The sequence below is a fragment of the Pipistrellus kuhlii genome, unplaced genomic scaffold, assembly GCF_014108245.1.
Source record: "Pipistrellus kuhlii isolate mPipKuh1 unplaced genomic scaffold, mPipKuh1.p scaffold_m20_p_14, whole genome shotgun sequence".
In the NCBI taxonomy this organism is placed as follows: Eukaryota; Metazoa; Chordata; class Mammalia; order Chiroptera; family Vespertilionidae; genus Pipistrellus; species Pipistrellus kuhlii.
Window position 1 is genome coordinate 34,975,261 of NW_023425449.1, and position 24,085 is coordinate 34,999,345.

The 24,085-nt window shown below is 41.4% G+C and overlaps 1 protein-coding gene and 1 non-coding gene across 2 annotated transcripts; one reads left to right on the plus strand and one right to left on the minus strand.

Moving 5' to 3' along the window:
• Positions 1-1,903: 1,903 nt before the first annotated feature.
• On the minus strand, positions 1,904-12,777 carry CUNH8orf89 (chromosome unknown C8orf89 homolog). Its single transcript, XM_036437148.2, has 4 exons — positions 12,615-12,777; positions 10,687-10,852; positions 7,100-7,155; positions 1,904-2,207 (listed from the first exon to the last, which is right to left on the minus strand). Exons 1-4 carry the CDS (start codon positions 12,775-12,777, stop codon positions 2,056-2,058), a joined length of 537 nt encoding a protein of 178 aa, XP_036293041.1. The 3' UTR covers positions 1,904-2,055.
• An 8,960-nt stretch (positions 12,778-21,737) lies between these two features.
• Positions 21,738-21,844, plus strand: LOC118718706. The gene has a single exon (XR_004987890.1). It is a non-coding gene; the product is annotated as a U6 spliceosomal RNA (small nuclear RNA).
• The last annotated feature ends 2,241 nt before the right edge of the window (positions 21,845-24,085 follow it).

Here is a 24,085-nt window from a genome sequence, read left to right on the forward strand (position 1 = left end):
AGGAAATAGAAACTTATGCTTGGATCTGAGGCTCTCTACCAGGTATCAACCGCTTATCTCAAGCCCTGTTGCCCTCTAACCCTTTGACCCCGAGGTTGCAGGTAAGAATGGCCCCTCAAAGCCAGCGCTAGCTGGTGCATGTAACTGTCTATGGCCCACACAACAGCTTCATAAACTTCCAATCAGTTGCTAACATTACACTTAGAAGGCTTTGCAGGAAAGCCTGGGGTCTGGCTTCCAATGAAAATTTGGACTATCTGGTGACTTTGGGGCCTCCATTGCCAGGTGACAAAGAGCTGAAGCTGAGTGGTGAGTGCCCAGTTCACCGAAGCCTTCATCTCACGGTGTCCCTCAGTGCAGCACTTGGCTTGATGTCTGTAGGATGTGAATTCTGCCGCTTGCCCTCTGCTCCCCAGCGTTCCACCCACAGTGTCACTCCCGATGCACAGTGCACCTCTGCTACATTATTCATCTTCCCTGGCTTTAAGGTCCACTTCGAACACTGCACCTTCCAGGAAGCGTGCCCGCTGGGACACTGACCTGTTCTTGACCGTCCATAACACCCTACATAACCCATATCAAACGGGTTCTGCTGTGCCCGTATGCCACTCTCACTGGATCGCAGGCTCTGCTGCGCTGGACTTCTCCTGGTTCCTGGCAAGCACTCCTCTCCCATTCCTCAGGCTTTCTAGAGGAGCAGTGTCCTCCTGATCTAGACCTTTCCATGCTCCCCACAGAGAGGCGAGTCTCCCCTCCCTCTTCCTCCTCAGGGACCTGCCTGTCTACAGTGGAGGAGCCTTGTTCTTCTTGGTCTTGTCAAGGCCCTGACTCGGCAGGTAAGCCCGAGTCTGTCAGCACTTACCCGGATGTGCACGTTGGCCCAATTCTGAAGTTCAGTGTTAGGAGGTTGCCACACACCTGAGCCAGGATCTCCCTTCCAGGTTTTACCAACAAGCAAAGCTAATATTCTCATCGTCATCTGCTTGAATAAGTACCTCACAACTGTTTCACACTCAAGCAGGGAAAAGGAGAGGGTTATATTGGTGCTTTCGAACCCCAACAAGAGCTCACTTTTTCTTGAATCTTCTGCGGTTCTTATCGAATATCATTTTACAGAGAGGCACTCAAAAACTTCTCAAGTTGAGTAAAAAAAAAAACAACAACATAATCAATGTGCATAAAATTCATGCCATATAAATTGTAAAAAAATCCTCACCTGAGGACATGCTTAGAGAGAGAGAGAGAGGAAGAAAGAGAGGGAGAGGGAGAGGGAGGGAGAGGAAGAGGGAGAGGGAGAGGGAGAGGGAGAGGGAGAGGGAGAGGGAGAGGGAGAGGGAGAGAGGGAGAGAGAGAGAGAGAGAGCAAAGGAGAGGGAGAGGGAGAGAGAGAAAAGGGAGAGGGAGAGAGAGGGAGAGGGAGAAGAGAGGGAGAGGGAGAGGGAGAGGGAGAGGGAGAGAGAGAGGGAGAGAGAGAGCAAAGGAGAGGGAGAGGGAGAGAATCGGAGAGAGAAAAGGAGAGAGGGAGAGAGAGGAGAGGGAGAGAGAGAGAGAGGAGAGGAGAGGGAGAGGGAGAGGGAGAGGGAGAGAGAGAGGGAGAGAGAGAGAGAGCAAAGGAGAGGGAGAAGGAGAGAGAGAAAAGGGAGAAGGGAGAGGGAGAGGAGAGGGAGAGGGAGAGGGAGAGGGAGGGAGAGGGAGAGGAGAGGGAGAGGGAGAGGAGAGAGGGAGAGAAATGCCTTCTGTATATTCCCTGAACCAGGAATCAAACTGGCAACCTTTTGGTGCACAGGACAATGCTCAACCAACTGAGCCAGTCCTGCTGGGTGGCAATATACTTTTTCTTTTGCTTGGGTCTATACCAACTGTAATGTAAATGTCTCTTTGTATAGTTAACAAAGCACAGATTATTCTGAGTGTAACATAAAATATTTATTTCCTATTTACATTCCCATTGTTACATATATCATTCCATATCATATCACATATCAAAAAGAAAGAAAAATAAAAAGGAAGGGAAGAAGGATATGCCCTAACGGTGAGTGAAGCATCGCGATGCGTGTTACCAGCAGTCTCGCAGCTCTCGTCTCTTACCCTTTTTGGATTTCATGGCCGTTTCTTGGCGAATGGTGTCATACTCCAGCATGGACATTCTGGAAATTCTCTGTAAGTAATGAGGTGGGGCTCCGGCGAGGGGATCGCTGAATCCAGAACCTGTCAGGAAAGAAGATCAGCTGTTAAGATTCAAATAATCACACATGAATGATAGTCTCTCAAATACAGTGCAAACAAAACGTCTATTCCTCGAGCGACCACCAAGCACTACGATTCTTTTGAAGTAGAAATGTCGTGTACTTTCTAACGTGACTGTGATAAGTCACCTCAAAAACATCTCACGAAAAACACCTGTAATGCATGCATTTAATTATATAAAACATGGGATGGCTGTGGAATTTATTATCTAGAAATGATTATAAAAATGCATTCTCCATAAAAAATGATCTCTATAAATAATTAGCTCATTTAATGCTTTAAGTGCTTATCAAGTTATTTATTTATTTATTTTGCAAATAAAACCATTTCTCATAAATACTGAGTGAAGTAACATAGTAAAATTATAAAGTGAAACGGGCCCTTCTCTACGTGAGCATCTCTTATAGGGCGGTAGGAATAGTAATACTGGTAGGGTCACACTTTGAGTGATCTCTTTATGTCAAGTACTCTTTTCATCTATTTCATCCACACAACCCAATGAAGTAGGTAACTAGTACCCTCTTGGATTACATATTTTAAAATGATTTAATGAGGCTTAAATTCTGGCGAACACGGTGGCGGTGGTGGGAGCCGCTCCTGCCTCCACGGCAGTGCTAAGAATGTCCGACTGTGAGTGTGAGCGGTTAGTAGGACATCCCCCGGGACTCCCATACTATAAGAGGGTGCAGGCCGGACTGAGGGACCCCCGAGTGCACGAATTTTTGCACGGGGCCTCTAGTAAGTAATATTAGAAGAGGAACAGAAGTATAGATAGAGCGAAGATTAAATTTTAGGCCAATAAATTTGAAAACTTAGACAAAATGGAAGAAATTCTAGAGCATATCACTTACCAAAACTGATGGACAGATTAGAATGCTTTAAGAGTCCTAAAGTTAAAATGACTGGATCAATAATATTAAAAGACTCCTCCAAAGAAAACAAATGGCCCACGTGTTTTACCTGCAAGGCTCTGTCACCTCTTGTTTTCCGGAGAGATTTCATTTCCTTCTGGTAGCTGTCACTTTAAGCCGGCCAACGATGGGCTGCGGGCTATTTTTTTTGTGTGCAGCCCTCGGGGGTTTTAACCGAGAGCCTGGGAGTTCACTAGGGACTCTCCTAGGTGGGCCTTGACCTCCCCCTCTGCCTCCCAGCACATGCCAACTCACTGAAACCTCTGCCCAGTTCTTCAGCCTCAAAGAGACTGTTTTCTGCCTGAGGTCTTGACATCTGACCTGGCAGGCATGCCCCCCAGGAACAGGCAAACACCTGGGGGAAAATTGCTCACAGAATTTGGGGCTCACTTCTCTGCGGTTATTTCTCCAGTATCTCAGCTCTGAAGTCCTATTGGAAATGAGAGCTCTTGGCACCTTAAGGTAGTTGCTTTTTAATATTTTTTATTATTTTATATTAATAATAAACATGCAACTTTTATATTATTTACTTATTATAAAATATATTTTTATGATCTTTTATAATTCACTCTTATGCTAATTCTCAGTGGTAAAGTCATCTAATAGAAGCTATTTCAGCACAGCCGGAGGTGGATGTTCTATGGGTATTTATTTATTTTAATGAAATTACAGGATTTATTTATTCATTTTTAATTTAAAAAGTATTTTTATTGATTTTGAGAGAGAGAAGAAGGCAGAGGGAGAGAGAGAAACAGCGATATAAGAGCAAAACATGGATTAACTGCCCTACAACCAGAATCAAACCAACAACCTTTAGGTGCATGAGCCTTGCAACGCCCAACCAACTGAACCACACCACCAGGACTGGGCCATTTTTTTTTAAAAGGAGTAACTACTGAAAAAGATGACAGTTGCGAAATGATCCTTTAAAAACTTAAATTGGATCACATGGAAATCATTCTTCTCTTAAAATTATCAGTGACTCCTCATTTCAATCAGAATTAGATGCAGTGACCCTTCCAGAGCCCTACAGGGTCAGATGTCACCTCTTCTACCTGGTCTTCCACACTCTGAGTTTAGCCACACTTGACTCCTGAATTCTTCCAACTGGTCAGGTAGCATCCTGCCCTGGGATCTTTCCTGGCTCCAAGAGAGTAACTGTTTTCCAGAAGTTTAATTCCCTCACTTCTTTCAAGCCTTGGCTCAAATTTTACCCTCACCAGTAAACCTGTTCTGATCCTAGATCTTCTGATCTCCCTTCCCTTATTCTATTTTTTTCTTCTTCCTTTTTACTTACATCTTCTGATATACTAGGCAATGGACCTTCTTTATTATATTTAACTAGAGGCCCGATGCATGAAATTTGTGCAAGGGGCTCAGCTTTTGAAGCCCCAGCTGCCTCAGCTAGACCTCACAGCAACCTTCCAGACGGTTGTTTTGCTGTTCGGACGAATTAGCATATTAGCTCTTTATTGTTTGTCAGCTGTATTCTCTCACTAGAATGTAAATCCCACAAAGCCTGGGACCTTGGTTTTGTGGAGGGGTGTAACCAAGGCCCAAGCATCTAGAACAAGGCCTGGCACAGAGCAGATACTCAATTCACATTCGGTGAATGAGTGAATGAATGGTGTTCTTGCATGACTCAAGGAAAATCAACGTGTATTTACCGAACATTCGTTATACTGCAGAAACTGGTGTAGGCATTGCAGGTTATAAAGGTGAAGAAGGTATAGTATCAGGCCCAAAAGAACCATAAACTTGGCCTATTAGAACACAGGCAGGCAAATGTTCATTTGGGCTAAGATGTCTTTTGTTTAAATTACCAAGTATATTTTTTATTTTATGTTGCCTATTGGATCACAAAAGTTGTTTATACTATTTGGAAATTCAGAGAAAGGACATATCCAAGGAGAAGCTCATGAGCATTTAACCTTATGAACATCCAGAGACTGAACTTGCAAAGCTCCTAAGTCAATTATGACTGCTACCAACAATGTCGAGAAAATATTATATATTATATATTATATATTATATACTCTACAATTTTAGTGTTTGTGGTTTCTTTAGAGGTGCTCTATTAGCTCCATTAGACTATAAGTACAAAGTTATGGTAGTGATGGAGATAACTGTGATTATCATAAAACTAAGTAAGGTTGAAAAAGTCTTAAGCTGGTAAAGAAATAATTGTTATACACAGATAAAGAAGGAAACATTTGATAGTTTGGAGGACAAATCATATATATATATATGCCTAAGCAACTATTGAAACTGAACGGATGACACTGAACAGGGTGCGTGGGGCGACCAGGTTGGCAGGGGCGTTAGTGAGGGGTGACCAAATGACTGAGCAGCAGGCAGTTGGGGGCGACCAGGCCTGCGGGGTGGGGGCGTGAGGGGCGACCAGGCTGGCAGAGGGGGGCAGTGATGGAGGAGGTTTGAGGAGGGGGCAGTTGGGGGCAACAAGGTCGGCAGGGGGAACAGTTGGAGATGACCAGGCCAGCAGAGGGGGCCAGTTAGGGGTGATCAGGCAGGCAGGCATTCAGGTGAGTAGTTAGGAGTTAGGAGTCAGTGGTCCTGGATTGTGAGAGAGATGTCCGATTGCTGGGGATCGGGCCTAAACTGGCAATCGGACATCCCCTGAGAGGTCCTAGATTGGAGAGGGTGCAGGCTGGGCTGAGTGGACCCCACACCCCCGGGCACGAATTTCATGCACCAAGCCACTAGTAGTAAATAATATATAATGCTAGACATGTTATACTTAATCCCGTGGTTCCCAACCGGAAGTGATTTTGCCACCCTAGGGTCGTTTGGCAATGTCTGGAGGCCTTTTTGATGACCACATAGTGGCATCTAGTGACCACACAATGGCATTCAGGGATGCTGCTAAACACCTTCAATGCACAGGGCAGAGGCCCACAACTAAGAATCATCTGGTCCAAAATATTAATACTGCCATTGCTGAAAAACCCTGGCTTATATAATAATCGACAAAAGACAAGAAAGTGGAAAACTTTTGACTTTAAGAATCATAAAATAAAATTTAAAAAAAGGAATCTCTCCCACTTAACTTTGGATAAAATTCCTTCAAGAAATGAGCACGAATTTACTGGAGAACTTAAATGCTAGACACATACATGTCGCATGCCATATATGGTTCCCTTAGTGTAAGGCCCCAGGAATCGGTAACACAAGTAAATTAGGGATGAGACAGTAAGTTGAGAAATTCCCATCATCTTGCAGAGCGCATCAAAAGGGTAATTACCTGGCTCAACTAATTTTTCAGGGTCTGTTTTTGAAAAACAAAATTCTGATCAAACACATCAGAAATGTGGAGGTGAGAATGCTGATTTTATCACTTCAAAGAACAAATTCATACTCCAAATAAGTGAAAATATAGCTTAGTGCTATAAACCCTCCTAATCACCAAAGGCTTAGGAGTAAATCAATGTGAAGAGTAGTTCTTTTGAACTCAAACTATTGGCAAAGGGATACGTTTCTGCAGTTGGATGTGATAAGATACACAGGATTCAAGAAAATAATTAATTAGAAAGGCACATTAGTGCAAGACAGTAAAGGGTTCAGTGCCAAGCTAAGGAGCTCATACTTTAGTCTGAGGGTATTTCAGAGGAACTGTTTTTGAAGGAGGGAGGGATGCGATTAGAGGCCAAGGTCTTGGGCTTGTTGCCGTATTGAAGGATTTCAAAGGCCAGAAACTTTGCAGGCAACTGCAATGGCCCACCTGCGATGAGAAGGGCCCCTGCCAGAGTCCTGGATAATAAAGATATACGATACACTGAACACAACATCTACTGCATTTAGAAACCAAAGCTTCAGAGAAGCAGTAACAAACCAAAGACAATTAAATCCGTGGAAAGAAAGGACGTTTAAAACAGAAGATAAGTATTCCGCAGCACAGTAAGAAAAAGAGAGGAGCCTGCTTGCCTTGGGGTTTCTCCAGAAATGGTATCACAATGCAGGGCTCCTTGGTCTTCTTGTTCCTGAAATTACACATTATCATAAAGTCACTTCTCTACAAATCCAGGCCACATCCGTCTTTCACGATGCAATAAGAGACAAGGGGCATGCTTCCAGCGAGACTCACCTGTTGAAAAGACAACATCACATAGAAATGAAATAAACATTAATGAAACTTCTTCCATTATAGCTAATCTAATCAGAAACAGATATGAATCAACTTAATGTCTCAATTTTTGCTAATGAATTTTACCCAAGGAGGAGTGTTATGTGCAACTTTCCCCATCTTTATCTCAATTTTATTTTCATCTTAATTCTCAGTAATCGTGATTCAGGGAATGCTATGAGGGAGGGAATTACGATTAGATCAACAGGGTATCTGAATATGCCAGCTAACCAACTCACTTATCCCCTATTCATCACCACAATCTAAGTTTTGACATAATTAACTCTCATTCCTTCTGGGATAGATCTAGATAACATGTAGGAAATATGTCATGGTTGAATCTGCTGTGGGTGAGAGGATACCTAAGAATTCCAAATTTCTTGTAGCTACATTAAACTTTAGACGTCAGCCAAAACTTTTAAATACTCGTCACCTCTAGGGTTCCTATTATCAGTTTTATTACCAGACTGTGCCTTGATAGTCACTGAAAATTTCTGATTAGCATCAAAGAAACTTGAAAACACATTAGTCTTTTAGAATCGAAGAGAGTAAGGGTTTGTACACAAAATGAACAAAAATGAGGACTTCCCTGCTTTACCAAGATTGTTCCTTCTCAGGGCACTGGGCAATACAAAGAGGAGAATAAAATACAATACTTGTAGCCCTGGCTGGCGTGTCTCAATGCATAGAGCACATGTGTCAAACACAAGGCCCGCGGGCCAAATCCGTCCCGCCAGGCCTTGCAATGTGGCCCGCACCGCGCTGTCATCACTGCACTCCGCTGCGTTTCCATCACAATGACAGTTTATGACTGTTCAGTAAACCATTCGGCCCGCGATTTAGGCTGGATTTTAGATTTTGGCCCCTTCTCTGATTGAGTTCGACACCCCTAGCATAGAGTGTCAGCCTGAACACCTAAGGGTCTCGAGTTCAATTCCCGGTCAAGGGCACCTACCTGTGTTGCAGGGTCGATCCCCGGCCCGAGACAGGGTGTGTGCAGGTGGCAACCAATGGATGTGTCTCTCTCACATGGATGTTTCTCTCTCTCTCTTCTGTCTCTCTCACCCTCCCTTCCTCCTTTCCATTCTCTCTGAAAAACAATGAAAGAAAAAAATCCTCGGATGAGGATTAACAAAAACAACAACAAAACTTGCAAGGCAACTCAACATGTCCTCACCAGATGGTTAAAATAAAGACACTCGTTTCAAAGACAGGCACGAGAACTAACATTTTTGCTTGCCACGCACTCCATTAACATCATGGCACTTAGCCCCTCTCTTCCACTTATATATGAAGAACACTTGTCATAACACAATTGTATTATATTCAAATTATCTTTCACTGACTTAAGGAAATTCACACTCAAGTCAATGTGAAATGTTGACGAATCATCTCATAAATAGCCAAAATTGCAAATGAAAACACACACACACACACACACACACTGAAACAGAGTGAAATAATAGGAAGCAACATAAAGACTGAAAATTCAGAGGCAGAACAGACTGATTTAGGGGGTGGTTTCTGGGCTTCCAGCTTTTTAGGTGGCCATACACACGGAAAGAAGGGTCAGAAGACTGGTCTGGACTGAGATAAGTCCATCACCACAGGCAGCCCTTACACTCTTACTCCCTTCCCCATCAAGGGCTGTGACCCCTGGGGACATGACAGGGATGGGTTCAGTAACAGGGATACAAGTGTGCTGGTGATGGAAACTGTCCTTGAATAGGTGCTATAGTCAGGTTTCCAGGGCCCTCTTCTTTCCACAATCGTACCATCCTGTCTCTTTAACTCCCGCCATCTACTCTACTGGCAACTCACTCTCTTCCACCGTCCCTGGCTCTGCCTTGTCTCACTGTAATCTCACTTCAGAAAGAGCAGTTTTGCTTTGTATATTTTTAGAGCTTGGCAATCTTGTCCTCAGATAATATTTAAAACGAGGGGAAAGATTTTATGTGTGCTATTGCTCACAAAAGTGAAAAAGCCAAGGTAACGTAAAAGTGCAATGATAGGAACTTTTAAATAAACTACGTCGTTTTATTAAACACAGTTTAATAACATCAATGAAATATAACGTGGACAGTAACTGAAGATTATGTAATGAGATAAATACGTGTGTGTCTGTGTGTATGTGTATAAAAAAGGCTGAGTAAAACGTAAGTACACTAAAATTACAACTAAAATAAAAAATATATGAAAATGAAAAAGGCTAGAACTCCCAACAATAAAAATGGATATGTTGCAGAAACCGGTTTGGCTCAGTGGGTAGAGCGTCGGCCTGTGGACTGAAGGGTCCCGGGTTTGATTCTGGTCAAGGGCATGTACCTTGGTTGCGGGCACATCCCCAGTAGGGGGGGTGCAAGAGGCAGCTGATCGATGTTTCTCTCTCATCGGTTTCTAACTTTCTATCCCTCTCCCTTCCTCTCTGTAAAAAATCAATAAAAATATATATTTTAAAAATGGATATGTGAAGATGGGTAAATTTTCTACAAAGCTCTTATTTTCACAATTTAGATCTAAACTAATCACAACGTTTCATTTTTAGTATGTTCTAATTTTCTATTTATATTATCAGGATTTATTTTGAGTAATTAGCAAGAGCAAATAAAACTCAAGAAATAGACTCTGAAATTGTGCGCTATATACAATTGGATGATTTTAAAGCTCATGACATGAAAATATACATATACATGAAGATATAAATCCTCCCCTAAAAAGAGCTGCAAATCAGACTGCTTTCAATGCTTGGTTTTTTTTTAAAGGCTGGTCTTTCAGTAAATACCCGACGAATAAATAAATAAACCAAAGCAGAAACCAAATAGAAGACTGTCTTACTAACAAATATATACATACATCCTTTTAAAGAAAGGGGATTTCTTTTAAGGGTATGTCAGTCTGATTTACAGTGGGAAGGGTATTTATAATAATGTTTTTAAATGCCAGGATTCCGGCTGACAAACTCATTTCTGATCATCAGTGCAGGATCTTCAGTAGGCTGATGTCTCATTCAGAATCACCCCTCACACCTCTTCAAACGGGCAGTGAAATGCAAGCGCCTGTATGCAGGGGAGTGAGACCCGTTCATAGTCAGAGTTCATTTATTGTTATTGCTAAAAAATTCCAATATTCTCATGGGCAATTTACACTAGGGCAATAAAGATTCTTAAAAAAAAAAAAAAAAGACCTTGTATCCTTTCTGACAATGTCACTTAACAACCGTGAGAAGCTCCTACTTGTCAAACTGAATAAAACCACACAAAATTAAATCCTTTATGGGGAAAAATTAGTAAACAAGAAAGAACTGGATTCACAGGCCAGAAACCTCTCCGCGCAGAAGCACTGCTCCAGCTAAGCACGCAGCGGGAGAGAGTGGGAGAGCAGGACCCACCTGACGGGAGGCATCTGGAGGTCCGCGTGCCGCCGTCTGCTAGGGACCTCCGGTGACGGCGATGGCGACGGCGAACTCACACTTTTCTGGCAGGTTCGCAATCCTGGTAAATATGGCATTCTGACACGTTCTCTGAGCTCTTCTAGACCAAATGTTTGGCTATATTCTAATAAAAAAAAAAATAGTAGCATAGCCACCTTCATTATTTCCTGATTAGATGTAAGTTCTTTTCCTATACCACAATGCATAATAGAACATACTAGATGGGTCATTAAAGAAAATTAAGTTACTGTAGTTTACCTAGCATCTTTCCCAAGAGAATACCTGAATTCCTAACATAGGGACTGCAGGGGACAGGGGGTAAGGGGCTGCTTAAGATTTGAACCAGGAAAAAGGATAGCTTCCCAGAGCCTCAGTCTTCACCGTCCCCTGTCTTCATGGTTCTAGAATCCTCAGCATATTATTGATAGATAGATCAGCGTTTTTCAACCGCTGTTTCGAGGCACACTAGTGTGCCGCAAGATGTTGCCTGGTGTGCCGTAGGTACAGACAAGAATTTTATAATTTTTCACTATTTTGTTTACTTAATATTTCATAATAAAGTAATTATAAAATACTTTCTTTGTGTTCATTTGATTCCTATTCAAGAGAATTACTTTATATATAGTCAATATAGGCACAGAGTTAAATTTTTTAACTTTTTCTAATGGTGGTGTGCCTCGTGATTTTTTTCATGAAACGAGTGTGCCTTTGCCCAAAAAAGGTTGAAAAACACTGAGATAGATTCACACTGAAAAGAGCCAAAAGCACTTTCAGGAGTCTTACATTATCCACTACTTTTAAATCTCTCCTCCTTCCTGCTTTTATGTAGAAAATCAAGGTATGTAAATACATGGTCATCTGAGCTAGTAATAAGAAATAAAATAATTCCATGTAGATTCTCTTTTAAGTAATTAAACCTAGGGGTAGAAAGACAGATAAACGGGTGTCTTCTGAGTACCTTTAATGGGAAACTAGTGGAAAAACTGAAAAACTGTAGCAACACATTCAAAACCAGAAGTGATGAAATAGTGAGAGAGTTCAAATTTTGCTATTTTCAAGAATTATATCTCCATCAATAAAGCTAAGGCAGAATTCAGGATAAGTAAAAATGTAATTTATAATTTGAAATTAAGGGAGGAAGTTATATATACTCATTTACGTGTAAAAAGTCCCCAACGTAGTCTTTATTGAGGATAAAAAATACTTTTTACAGGAAAGGAAAAAAGACATAATTTTGATTAGAATTATTAAAACAAAAAGGTGCTGTAAAAGATTGGGGTTTTTTAAAATATGAAAACCAGCTTGAGGTATTTAGTTGTGTTTTTTTCTTTTTTTTCTTTTTGTTAATTTGTACCCAAGAACATCCTTTCCATTGATTTCCAGACAGAGTGGAAGGGAGGGGGAGAGACAGAAAGAAACATCAATGTGAGAGACACGCATTGATTGGTTGCCTCCTACACACGCCCCAACTGGGGCCTGAATTCGAGCCTGCAACTGAAGTTTGTACTCTTGACTGGAATCAACCTGGGACCCTTCAGTCTGCAGGCAAACTCTCCAACTGCTCAGCCAAACCAGCTAAGGCAACTTAAGGTATTTAAAAACAAACACTATTCATGAAAAGTAGCATGATCCAACAGAGGGAGAACTGCACTGACATCAAGGGAAGTAGTTCTTTAAATTTGTTCTATCATGAGTCACAGAATTACATTAAGGAAACTAATTTTAATTTGCTTCCCTTTGTCTTTTCCTTAAGTTTAAGATAGTATTTTTACTTAAATGTTACAAAAATGATAAAATGTCTCTTATTACTTTAAAAATATACATGAAAGTTCAAACTCACTATTTCTATATTTTCTTAAGTTAAATAAGAATAAAATGGATGTTACCATTCTTCAACTTTTGTGTTTCAAAAACCGCTTTCCTCCAACTATTCTCAAAAAGAAAATATCTGTCCATGGAATTTCTGGTGACATTAGAATTCTCAAATCTGATTTCAGGGGATAGTGCTGGCATTTTTTCTTCTTTCAACAGTGCTGATGAAAGTGACATGCTGATCCAAATTTGGGTCACAAAATACCAAAATACAAAACAAGAAAGAAAAGAAAGGTATTTTGAAGATAAATATTTTTTCCAATTTGTTTTCCATCATACAGATTAAATACTAACATACACTTAAATGAAAATTTTACTTATGTTGTACGTTAAATACATATTCTTGGTATTTTAAAGCAAGAGGCCTTTAAGAAGATAGCTAAAATATGTAGTAAGAATTTTTTCTTTTATAAAGATTAATGAATTCTTTCAAATTCTAGGTTATAGGTAATCAGCAAGATTTAAGTCCAGCAGCAAGTTATCGTGTACAAGAAAATGTTTAAGATTCTCTCAAAAATATTACCATTATACACCATTATCAAGTGGAATTTATCTCTGGGGTGCAAGAATGGTTCAACATACAAAAATCAGTTAATGTGACACAACGGTTAACAGAAGGGTTAAATAGTCACATGATCATCTCAACAGATATAGAAAAAACATTTGATAAAATTCAACACACTTTCATGATTAAAAAAAATACTTTGAACAAACTAGAATAGAGAGAAATTATCTCAACATAATAAAAGCTACTAGTAAAAAGCCCATGGTTAATATCATACTCAATGGTAAAAAATTAAAAGCTCCTCCTCTAAAATCAGAAATAAGGCAATGATGCCCACTCTAGCCGCTTCTATGCAATGTAGTACTGCAAGTCCTAGATAGAGAAATTACAAAAAAAGGAATAACAGGCATCCAGATTGGATAGGAAGAAGCAAAATTGTTCCTGTTTATAGAGGAAACAATCTTATGTGCAAGAATGCCCTAAGATTTCACCAAAACAAAAAACTTAGAATAAAGGAATTCAGTAAAGTTGCAGGATACAAAATCAACAAACAAAAATCACTTGTATTTCTATACATTAACAGCTATCTAAAAAGAAAATTAGGAAAACAATAGCATCATTAAAATATATATATATATTTTTTTGATTTCTGAGAGAAAGGGAAAGGGAGCGATAGAAACATCAATGATGAGAGAAAATCATTGATTTTCTCCTGCTTGCTACCTCCCGTATGCCCCCTTCTGGGGATCAAGCCACAACCTGGACATGTGCCCTTGACAGGAATTGAACTCAGGATCCATCCGCAAGCTGATGCTCTATCCACAGAGCCAAACCAGCAAAGGCCAACAGCATCAATTTAATAAAATACTTAGGAATAAACCTAACTAAGGAAGTAACTAGAAAGATTAACTAGAAAGACTTATACGCTGAAAAACTACAAAACACTGATGAAAGAAATTAAAGAACAAAACAAATGGAAAGATATTCCATGCTCATAGACTGAAAAACTTAATATTGTCAAAATATCCATACTACCCAAATGATCTACACATTCACTGCAATCTTTACCAAAATCCCTGTGGTACTTTTTTAAAAAAATAGTAAAAACAATTTAAAATTCCATATGGAACCACAAAGGACCCCAGATAGCCAAAAGAATCTTGAGAAAGAAGATCAAAGCTGGAGGCAATGGACCAGCACACAGGCCCGAAACAAATCCATGCATATGTAATCAACTCATCTTTGACAAGGGTGCCAAGAATACACAATAGGGAGAGGATGGTCTCTTCAACAAATTGTGTTGAGAAAACTGGATATCCACATGCAAAATAATGAAGTTGAGCTCCTTCCTTACACCATACACAAAAATAAACTCAGAGTGGATTAAAGACGTAAGCCTGAGACCTGAAACTATAAAACTCCCACGAGTAAACATAGGGAAAAAGCTTCAGGACATTGGTTTTGGCAATGATTTTATGATTATGACACCAGAAAGCACAGGAAACAAAAGCAAAAACAGACAAGTGGGACTACATCAAGCTAAAGGCTTCTGTACAGCAAAGGAAACAGGGAGCGAAAAGGCAGCCTACAGAATGGGAAGAAATATTTTCGAATCATATATCGGATAAGGGGTTAATGGCAGAAACATGTCAGGAACTCCTACCACTCCCTGGTAAACAAAACAAACTAAGAACCAATTTTAAAAATGGGTTAAAGACTTGAATAGACATTTCTCCAAAGAATATATAAAATGGCCAATGAGCATATGAAAAGACACTCAGCATCACTAACCACCAGGGAAATGCAAATAAAAACCATAGTGTGATATCACCTCACACCTGTTAAAATGGCTACTACAGAAAAAAAAATTTTTTTTAAGATAACAGCCCTGGTGAGGATGTAGAAAAATTGGAACCCTGAGCATTACTGGTGGAAATACAAAATGGAAAACAGTATGGCAGTTCCTCAAAAAATTAAAAATGGAGCCAAAACCGGTTTGGCTCAGTGGATAGAGCGTCGGTCTTCGGACTGGAAGGTCCCAGGTTCGATTCCAGTCAAGGGCATGTACATTGGTTTCAGGCACATCCCTGGTAGGGGGTGTGCAGGAGGCAGCTGGTCGATGTTTCTCTCTCATCGATGTTTCTAGCTCTCTATCCCTCTCTTTTCCTCTCTGTGAAAAATCAATAAAATTTATTTTTAAAAACATTAAAAATGGAACTGCCATAGACTCCAACAATCTACCGCTGGGGACCTAGCCTGAAGAATTGAAATCAGTATCTCTAAGAGGTGTCAGTATTTCCATGTTCACTGCAGCACTATTCACAATAGCCAACATGTGGAGGAAACCTCTCTCTCCCTCTTCCTGCCTCTTTCTGAAATAAAAAAAATATATTTTTTTGAAAAACAGATGAAGGGATTAAAAAAAGAGGTAGAGATCAACGTGGAATATTATTCAGCCATAAAAAAGAAGGCAATTCTGAAATACACAATACAGATGGACCTTAAGGATATCATGCTAAGTGAAATAAGATGGTCATGGAAGGACACATACTGCCAGATTCCTCTTACATGAGGTACCTAAAATAATCAAACTTACAAAAGCATGGGCTGGGGGCTGCCAGAGGCTGGGCAGGGGACTGGGGTTCGGGGTGGGGAGCTGCTAATTGGTGGGTATGAAGTTTCAGTGCTGCCAGATGAGTAAGTTCTAGAGATCTGTCCTGCAACATTGGGCCTACAGAGAACAATACTGAATTGCACACTTAAAAATCTCATGTTGTGTTACCACAATAAAATTTAAAAATTTTAAATTTTGACCGTTATAAAATACATTTCTGCCTTAAAAAATAATTCCTATGCTCCATGGAGTTTATAATTTCCATGGAAAATAAACATGTCCTCAAGATAGCCATTACTTTTATTCTAAAAATGAACACAGAAGAACAACTAATCATGCATCCACCTTATGGACTATATATTCAGCTCAATCATAGTTGTGCAGTGTCTGTTTTGCACAAGGCATTATTAAACTCTGAAGAGGGTACCCCACAAGCAAGGCGTGGCCCCGACTTAGGACAATGACAATAAGCACAGCAGTGACAATTCACCGGATGCCATATCCCATGTTCCCTGCCTGGCCTTTTATGTTCGTTTTCTCCAGACTTCACAACAAAAGGATTTTAGGTACCATATTTTCCGGTGTATAAGATGACCCCCCCTAATTTTACAGTTAAAACATAGGTTTAGGCCTATATTCGCTGTATAAGACTACCCCCCACTTCAAAGAAAAGACTTACTTTGCCGTCAAGATCTGTAGGTAATTTTTGTGCAATTTTGGTCTTTTGCTCCCGATTTTCGGTTGACTTTTTTTTGTTTCAAAAGTCGTCTTATACGCCGGAAAATACAGGTACCTAGGTTCAGCTATGCTCATTCATTCATACAAAATATTTCCCAAGGGTTGGTTCTGTGCCAGGAATTGAGCAAGGCATTGGAGAAATATGAAAAACAGAGCAATCCCTGCCCCCTGAGGAGCTCAAAGTCCAGCCAACAGACACGGAATGGGTGACACAGTGTAGAACGTGCTATAAGGGAAGACAATACAGGGTCCAAGCAGAGGAAACATGTGAAAAGATGTGAAATGAGAGACAACATGGTGTGTGTGCATCCCCACAAATGGGTGGGAAGCAAGAAGCAGGGAAAGGGGAGAATGTGGGAGGAGAGAGGGAAGAAGGTGGAAGAAGAGGGAAGAAGAAGGAGGAGGGGGAAAAGAGAAGAGAGAAGGAGGGGAGGCACAAAGGCTGCCTTGGAGTGGTGAGAGGTTAGCATCTCCCATTAAGAGCTGTGTCAAATCCTGGCCATTGTGGCTCAATGTTGAGCATCGATTTATGAACCAGGAGGTCACGGTCCAATTCCTCGTCAGAACACATGCTCAAGTATGGGCTCCATCCCCAGTAGAGGGCATGCAAGAAGCAGCTGATCAATGATTCTCTCTCATCATTGCTGTTTCTATCTCTCCCTCTCCCTTCCTCTCTAAAATCAATTAAAAAAAAAAGTTTTTTGTTTTTTTTTAAATTAACAAGAAAGCCAGGATAAGTTACTTATCAGGAAGTGAGAAATGAGATGAGAATAAAGGGGGGAAGGTCTGGACTTGGTGGTGAGATGTTGGGCCGTTTGATCTTGGGCAGTGCTGGAATTAAAGGTGAGGGTAGAAACCATATCGTTATGGGCCGGGGGGGTGGGGGGGGAAGAGGGTGGAGGGTAGAGGGAGAGAGGGCAGGGAGGGGGGCACATGAGGAGCATTAGGAAATGCAGGGACAGCCATAAGAGAAGAGTCACAACCTCAGCACCATGCCACGGGCCCACATGGGCGTCCCCAACGGGACCTGCCCCGTCCTCTCCTCAGAGCCACTGTCCTGTGCTCTGAGCCACTGGTTTCCTCTGCAGAAGCTCAGGGGCTCACACTGCTGCCCACTCTCCAGGGCAGCCACCTCCCTCTCCACACTGGGTCTGTCCTCCCTCCCAGCCGCTGTGGAGGAAGAGCGGCTCCTTCTTTCTTTGATGCTCTCGAACTCTCTTGATTTCACAGAGTTTATTACCAAAGATGAGCAAACAAGACAACCAGAAGATCAACAACAATAATGAAAAACGACAACACGTCCGAACTAAAATAGGAAGCAATTAAATCTCCAAAGTCTTAACAGATGACTAGAATCACGACCCAGACTCCCTGCTAAGAACCTGCTTTTCATTTTCCTTGTGAAGGTGACGGTGACGGTGACCTGACCGCTTTGCTTTTGCTCCAAGGTAGGCCCTCCCTCCTTAGCAGCCTCCCCCCAGGACAGAGGGAACTGCTGGGGACCAGCCATAAATCCCCTCAGGGCATATAGCCAGTAAGGTCAAGAGAAATGTTTCTTAAAATCGAATTTTTAAAAAATTCACACAATAAATACACGAGGGGTCATTACACTCTTCTCTACATTTTTGTGTATGTTTGAAATTTTCCATAATAAAAAGTTAAGGGGGGGGGGGGGAGTAAGCTCACAGCTGCAAGAATGTACAACTTAAGGAATGTGCTGAAATAATAAAAATTTAAAAACACATAAATGTTTTTGATCTGATGTTTCCTGAAAACATGGTCCCCAACTAATTCTGTTGGAAAAAGAAAAATTAAGGATACTTTATAGGACCAAAAAAAGACTTAAAAAAAACAAACACATGTAGAAAGAGATAATAAAAAGAACAAAGTACTTATGTTCTAAGGCAAGCCATTAAAAAACTCAAAACAAATATTTTCTCAAGCCCTAGCTGGTTTGTCTCGGTGGAAAGAGTGTCAGCCTACAGACTAAAGGGTACCTACCAGGATTGATTCCGCCCAAGGGCATATGCCCGGGTTGCAGGCTCGAGCCCCCAAGTAGGGAACATGAAGGAGGGAGCCAATCAATGATTCTCTCTCATTATTGATGTTTCTATCTATTTCTCTCCCTTCCTCTCTGAAATCAATAAATATATATATATTTTAAAAAAGAAAAAAAGAACAAATGCTTTCTCAAATTAAAGTCAGGTATTGTGATAAACTGTTTAAAACAGAGAGCTATAAAATAATTACTATATTTCAAAATAAGGGTGCATCTCAGTATTTTTGAATTAAAATATTCCAAATATTTTAAATTTTGTTACTTTTTCACCTAGTTTAGAAATAGAAGAAAATGCTAAATGTTTTCTAGTCATTATTTAGCCATCCATTCATTTATTCACTTAACAAAAATGTGTTGAATGACAATCATATGTCACACAACAAGAATGTAAAAATGAACCAAACCAGATGGGGTCCCTGTCCTCCTGAAACAGGTGAGAGAGATAGACGTTAAATAAACAGATAAATGAAAGAAGTTTGTTACAGATTACAATAAAAGTCGATTCTCATTTTTCAAGATCGGTAGTCTATGAAGTCGACGTTAACACTGAATTAGTGAATACTAAACTATTTATTGGTCCCCCAAGCTTTAATCCAAACTATGTGTCCCGGGACAAATCCAGCCTGCCACGTGTTTTAGATTGAACTACCGATTTAGAGGACATATAGGAGACAAAGGAGCCTACTACCTGACATCACAGAATGTGATCGGCAAAATCAGAACATGCAGCCCTAGACGTCGCCTATTTTTCCCCATACTGCCCTGTTCTTGCCTTACGGTTTCCACACCTTCATCTCCTTGAATATTATAAATCTAATATTTTTCCATGGTGTCCATCATTTTTTAGTTTAGACATACAAATCTCCCATTTGCTACATCTGCCGAGTCTCCTTCCTTGTGGTTCATTTCCTTATGTAGTTTGTATGAAGTAAACGTTGTGAGCTCATCTTTAGAAAGACCACTATCCACAGGACTCCATGCTCCCTGAGCCACAGAAACTTTGCTGCAGAGAGGTTTGCCCCTCGCCTCCGCCTGGACCCGGGTGTGAGAGGTGCCAGACCGGTTAACATGTCCATTTCTTGGACTGTGATCCCTTAACCATGAAGGAATATGGATTCAGGCCTCAGACTTGTGCTGTAAAGGATGTGAAGCTCCGTGTGGTAGCTGACTCTTTTCCTAGTTCAAGTGGATGGCCAGCTTCCTTGCGGCCTCCTCAGACCAACGGAGGGCATTTTTCTGGTTATCATCTCAGCGTCAAGGTTCTTGTGGCCGGTTGTAGTTTTCAAAGAAGAATGCGCTAATACACGTCCATCCCCACATGTTCTTCCTTTAGGGTAATGTCGACACTCCTCCTTCAAGAGGTGAAATCTGTCTCTCCCCCTGAAACTAACGTCCTTGGTCAATACAATGTGGTCGAAGTGCCTGTGTGATTGCCAAGGCGAGTTCATAAAACGTGGCTCTCTCTCTCGGAATCCTCACCTTTGCAACCCAGCCACCACACTGTGAGGAAGCCAGCAGGCAGGAAGAGGCCCCAGCGAGGGTCTCAGCCCACAGCCAGCGCCAACCACAGACACGGGAGTGAACGAGCCCCAAGTCTTCCAGTCCTCCACCGAGGCCCAGACGAGGGAGGCAGAGCCATGCTGACCATGCTGTGCACTGTCCGAATTCCTGACCCACGAGCATAGGCAGTGGCTGTTTCCCACCTCTACGTTCTGGAGGAATTTGTGATGCGGTCATAGTAACGGGAACAGCATTCCTTTGTGATTTCCAGCTTTCGGCAGATGCTCAGCAGTGGCTTCCCACGTGAACATGCCTTCATCTATGGCACCTGAGCAATTCTTTCTCTTGCTTCCTAGCCCAGCCACATATCCATACGTTACCTCATTATATTTACCCACACTGCAGATATAAGGAGGCGGGATGGAGTCTTCTTCATGTCAGCTCACTCTGCCCAGAAGCTCCCAGAATAATTTTTCAAATGAAGACATAAAGAACTGAAGAATTTATTTTATGTACAAGGATACTTAGGAATAAAAATTAAAATGAACCCTATAGAGAGTATATTTTTTAAAGAACAGATAACTTGTTACAGAAAAAAAAAAAGAATTGGTCAATAAAGTTCATCCTCACTAGTACTCCAATAAAAGCAATATAATGAGCTATAACTTGCCAAATGAATAGCAAGAATTTTTCTTTACTACTTAACAGTGTAAGATGGATTTCAAGGAACTAGGCACTCTCATAGGTTTTAGTATATGCATTTTTTAAATCTTCACCCAAGGAGTGAGAATACTTTTTCCATTGATTTTTAGAGTGGAAGGGAGGGGGGAAGAAGAGGGGAGAGAAACATCAATGTGAGAAAGACACATTGATTGGTTGCCTCCCACATGTGCCCAACTGGAGGTGGGGATCAAACCTGCAACCCAGATATGTGCCCTTGAATGAGAAACAACCCTGCCCAGAACGACACTCTAACCACTGAGCATGCCAGCCAAGGCTAGTATATGCATTTTTATAGCGTTTCCAGATAGCAATATGCATGCCCTTAAAATTTTATGTATGTTTGGCCCAGCAACTCACTCCCAGGAATTTATCCTAAAGAAATAATCACTGATACACACAAATATTTATCTTCAAGAATGTCAAATTCTGTATTTTTATAATTTAAAAAAAAGTCAGTCATTGTGCTAGAAGCTGAAATAAAAAAATGATGAAGATGCGAAAGCCTACAGGGCATGGAGGGGAACAAAGTAAATGATGGCAGCTCGTTGTGGTAACCATTCACGGTAAAGCTGTGGTACCACAGAGCCTGTGCTCACCTAACCGCGTGTGCACGTAGGAGAGTTTTGCTTCTGATTTTGAGCAAGGGTGTCAAGCTAAGCCCCCCAGGGTTTGATAAGAAGAAATGAACCGTGGCAGAGCAGGCTGCATGCCTACCAGAGTTCTTGCTCCTCCGGAGAACAGAACTGCTCCTGGGAAGCGGCTGCCTCCCTGAGAAGGGGGTGTGAGAGAATGCGAGCCTCCTTTGGGCAGGAAGCTTTTAGGAAGCAGGTCTGCTTTCTCCACGCCTTTTCCTTCCCTTCCTGCTGGCTGCAACTAGACAAGAGCAAAGCGCTGGTGAGTGGCAGAGCCCGGATGCCGTTACCTATCGGAAGAAAGCAGCCCACTGATGAGTAACGCCAGGCCCTCTAGGAGCATCATTTTGTTTAACGTCGTTCTGTGTGCTCGCTTCAGGGGCATATTTACCAAATTTGGAATGATACAGAGAAGATTAGCGTGGCCCCTGCACAAGGATGACACCCCAATTTGTGAAGTGTTCTGTATCTTTTTTTGGGGAAAAAGTGGCTGTTATACCATATATGAAAAAAACAACTCAATTCTGGCTGGGGCCACTGTCTGCTTGGGGTTTGCATGTTTCCCCCATGTATGCTTGGGTTTTCTCTATGCCTTTCATGTTCCTCCCACATCCCAAAGATAAATTGTATGTTAAATCGCTAAAATGTTGAGGTCTGTTACTATAGCTAACAATACACTAATACATGCAAACTTTTATTCCCAAATGAATGTAGTATTAGCTCACCTACCTCAGTGAAATATATTCACTAAGCATGCAGTGTGTGATATATTCACTAAGCATGTCCTACATGCACATGAGTGTGCCAGGCACTTGACAAATACAAAGATAAACTAAACAGAGATCCTGCCTTCAAGAATTTCCTGTCCTTAAAGGAAAAACAATAGCCATCCATTCAGCTACAACATGAGGCGAAGTGTGAAATCACAGCCCGAGGGGTGATATATACGTATGTAACTCCTCATATTAGAGAATTAAAAGACAGGAGATACGACCTTCAGGAGGAGGTTCAAGAAAGACTTAGGAGACACTGGGAAGTGGCATTTATGTAAAATTCCGACAGGCAGAAGTGTGGTAGTGACATTCCTGGAAAGATACAGGCGTGAAAAGATGCCATGGATGGGAAACGGAGGTTTAGGTAAAGGCACCCTGAGAAACAATGGAATGATAGACAGGGAGAGCACAGACACACCCAAATGCCACCTATGCTTTCTTCCTGGAGCAATGGGAGGGCACAGGGGGTCTTGCCCTGAGCAGTGGCAGAGGCGAGAGTTAATACACCAGCCCAAGGTGCGTACATTAGAGTGGCAGCAGTGAGAGTACACGATTAAACGGCTGGTTGAGTTTAGGAGGTTCAGCAAAGAAAAGGGGTTTAAGGTGATGGAGGCTATGAACGAGGTTGACTAAGAATTATGGAACCATGAATTAAATTCAAAGAGAAAGAGCTGGCCCGGGGGGTGAGGACAAGGAACTGTTTTAGAGACCAGGAGGTTAGAACCTCCAGGTAAAGCTCTAACCGGGGTCTAAGCTATGGGAGTCGAAGACTATAGGTTTGGCTGGGAGATGAATAATTTACAGGTGAGAATTGAGGCCGGAGACTGGATTAAAGTTGCCAAGGAGATTTGAGAGAGAGAAGAAAGCCAGATTCCCTCAAAATATACACCAGGCAGGAAGATGAAGAACAGGCAGAGATGTGACTGGAGAGGCAGAGGACACAGAGGAATCAGAATCGCAGGAAGCTGTGGACCATGTCCAATTCGACAGAAGTAGATAAAAGAACTATCAGTAACTCCGTAACATCAAATGCACAATCTCATTTAATCCTCCAACAACTCAATGAGACAATCCCGTTACTGACCCAACAAAGAACACAGCATTGGAATAAAATGAACTTGGATTCTAATCTTGACTCTGCCCTTTAATAGCTGCGTAACTATAGGATCATGAATAACAGTGCCTGTGATTTTCATTGTATTAATGAGGATTAACTGCCACACACACACACACACACACACACACACACACACACACACTCCACCCTGACTCATGCCCCTCGCCGGCCAGGATTAACTTTAAAATGCGTGTAAAGAGTTCAAAGCCGCACTGGACATGTAATAAACATTCAGCAAGTGAAAGCTATTGTTTTGCTTTTAAATAATGATAAACAGCTTTTCTGAACACAGCCTGCTGATGGAAATGTCAACCTGTGAAGACTTTTAAGGCAATATTCCACCAACTTTTTTTTCCGCACCAACATTTTTTAATGTACATATACCTGACCCAGCAATTCTGCTTCAAGAAATTATCTTTGTAGGACTATTCCCAAGTGTAAGAATGTTCATTGTAATAAGGAAAAGTTGGAACCAACCTTAATGCAAGATAGATTATAATATATCTATACCACATGATCACACATCTAGCTATATGATACATCTATGAAATATTCAATGCAGGCATATATAAATGATATGATAGGCATTTGCCATTTCCTCAAATGAAAAAAGTTAATTTCGCAAAGGAATCCACACATGATTCCATGGATGATAAAAAAAAAAAAAAATTGGAGCCGAAACCGGTTTGGCTCAGTGGTAGAGCGTTGGTCTGTGAACTGAAAGATCCCAGGTTCGATTCCAGTCAAGGGCATGTACATTGGTTGCGGGCACATCCCCAGTGGGGGTGCGTGCAAGAGGCAGCTAGTTGATGTTTCTCTCTCAT

Bases quoted from the DNA above. Each gene is read 5' to 3' on its own strand.
- CUNH8orf89 (XM_036437148.2), bottom strand. From the start codon at position 12,777: ATGTCACTTTCATCAGCACTGTTGAAAGAAGAAAAAATGCCAGCACTA. The intron at 10,853-12,614 runs GTAACATCCATT...TTTTTTTATTAG, and splicing joins AACACAAAAGTTGAAGAATG to AATATAGCCAAACATTTGGT. The intron at 7,156-10,686 runs GTGGGTCCTGCT...GTGTAATTTCAG, and splicing joins CTCCAGATGCCTCCCGTCAG to GAACAAGAAGACCAAGGAGC.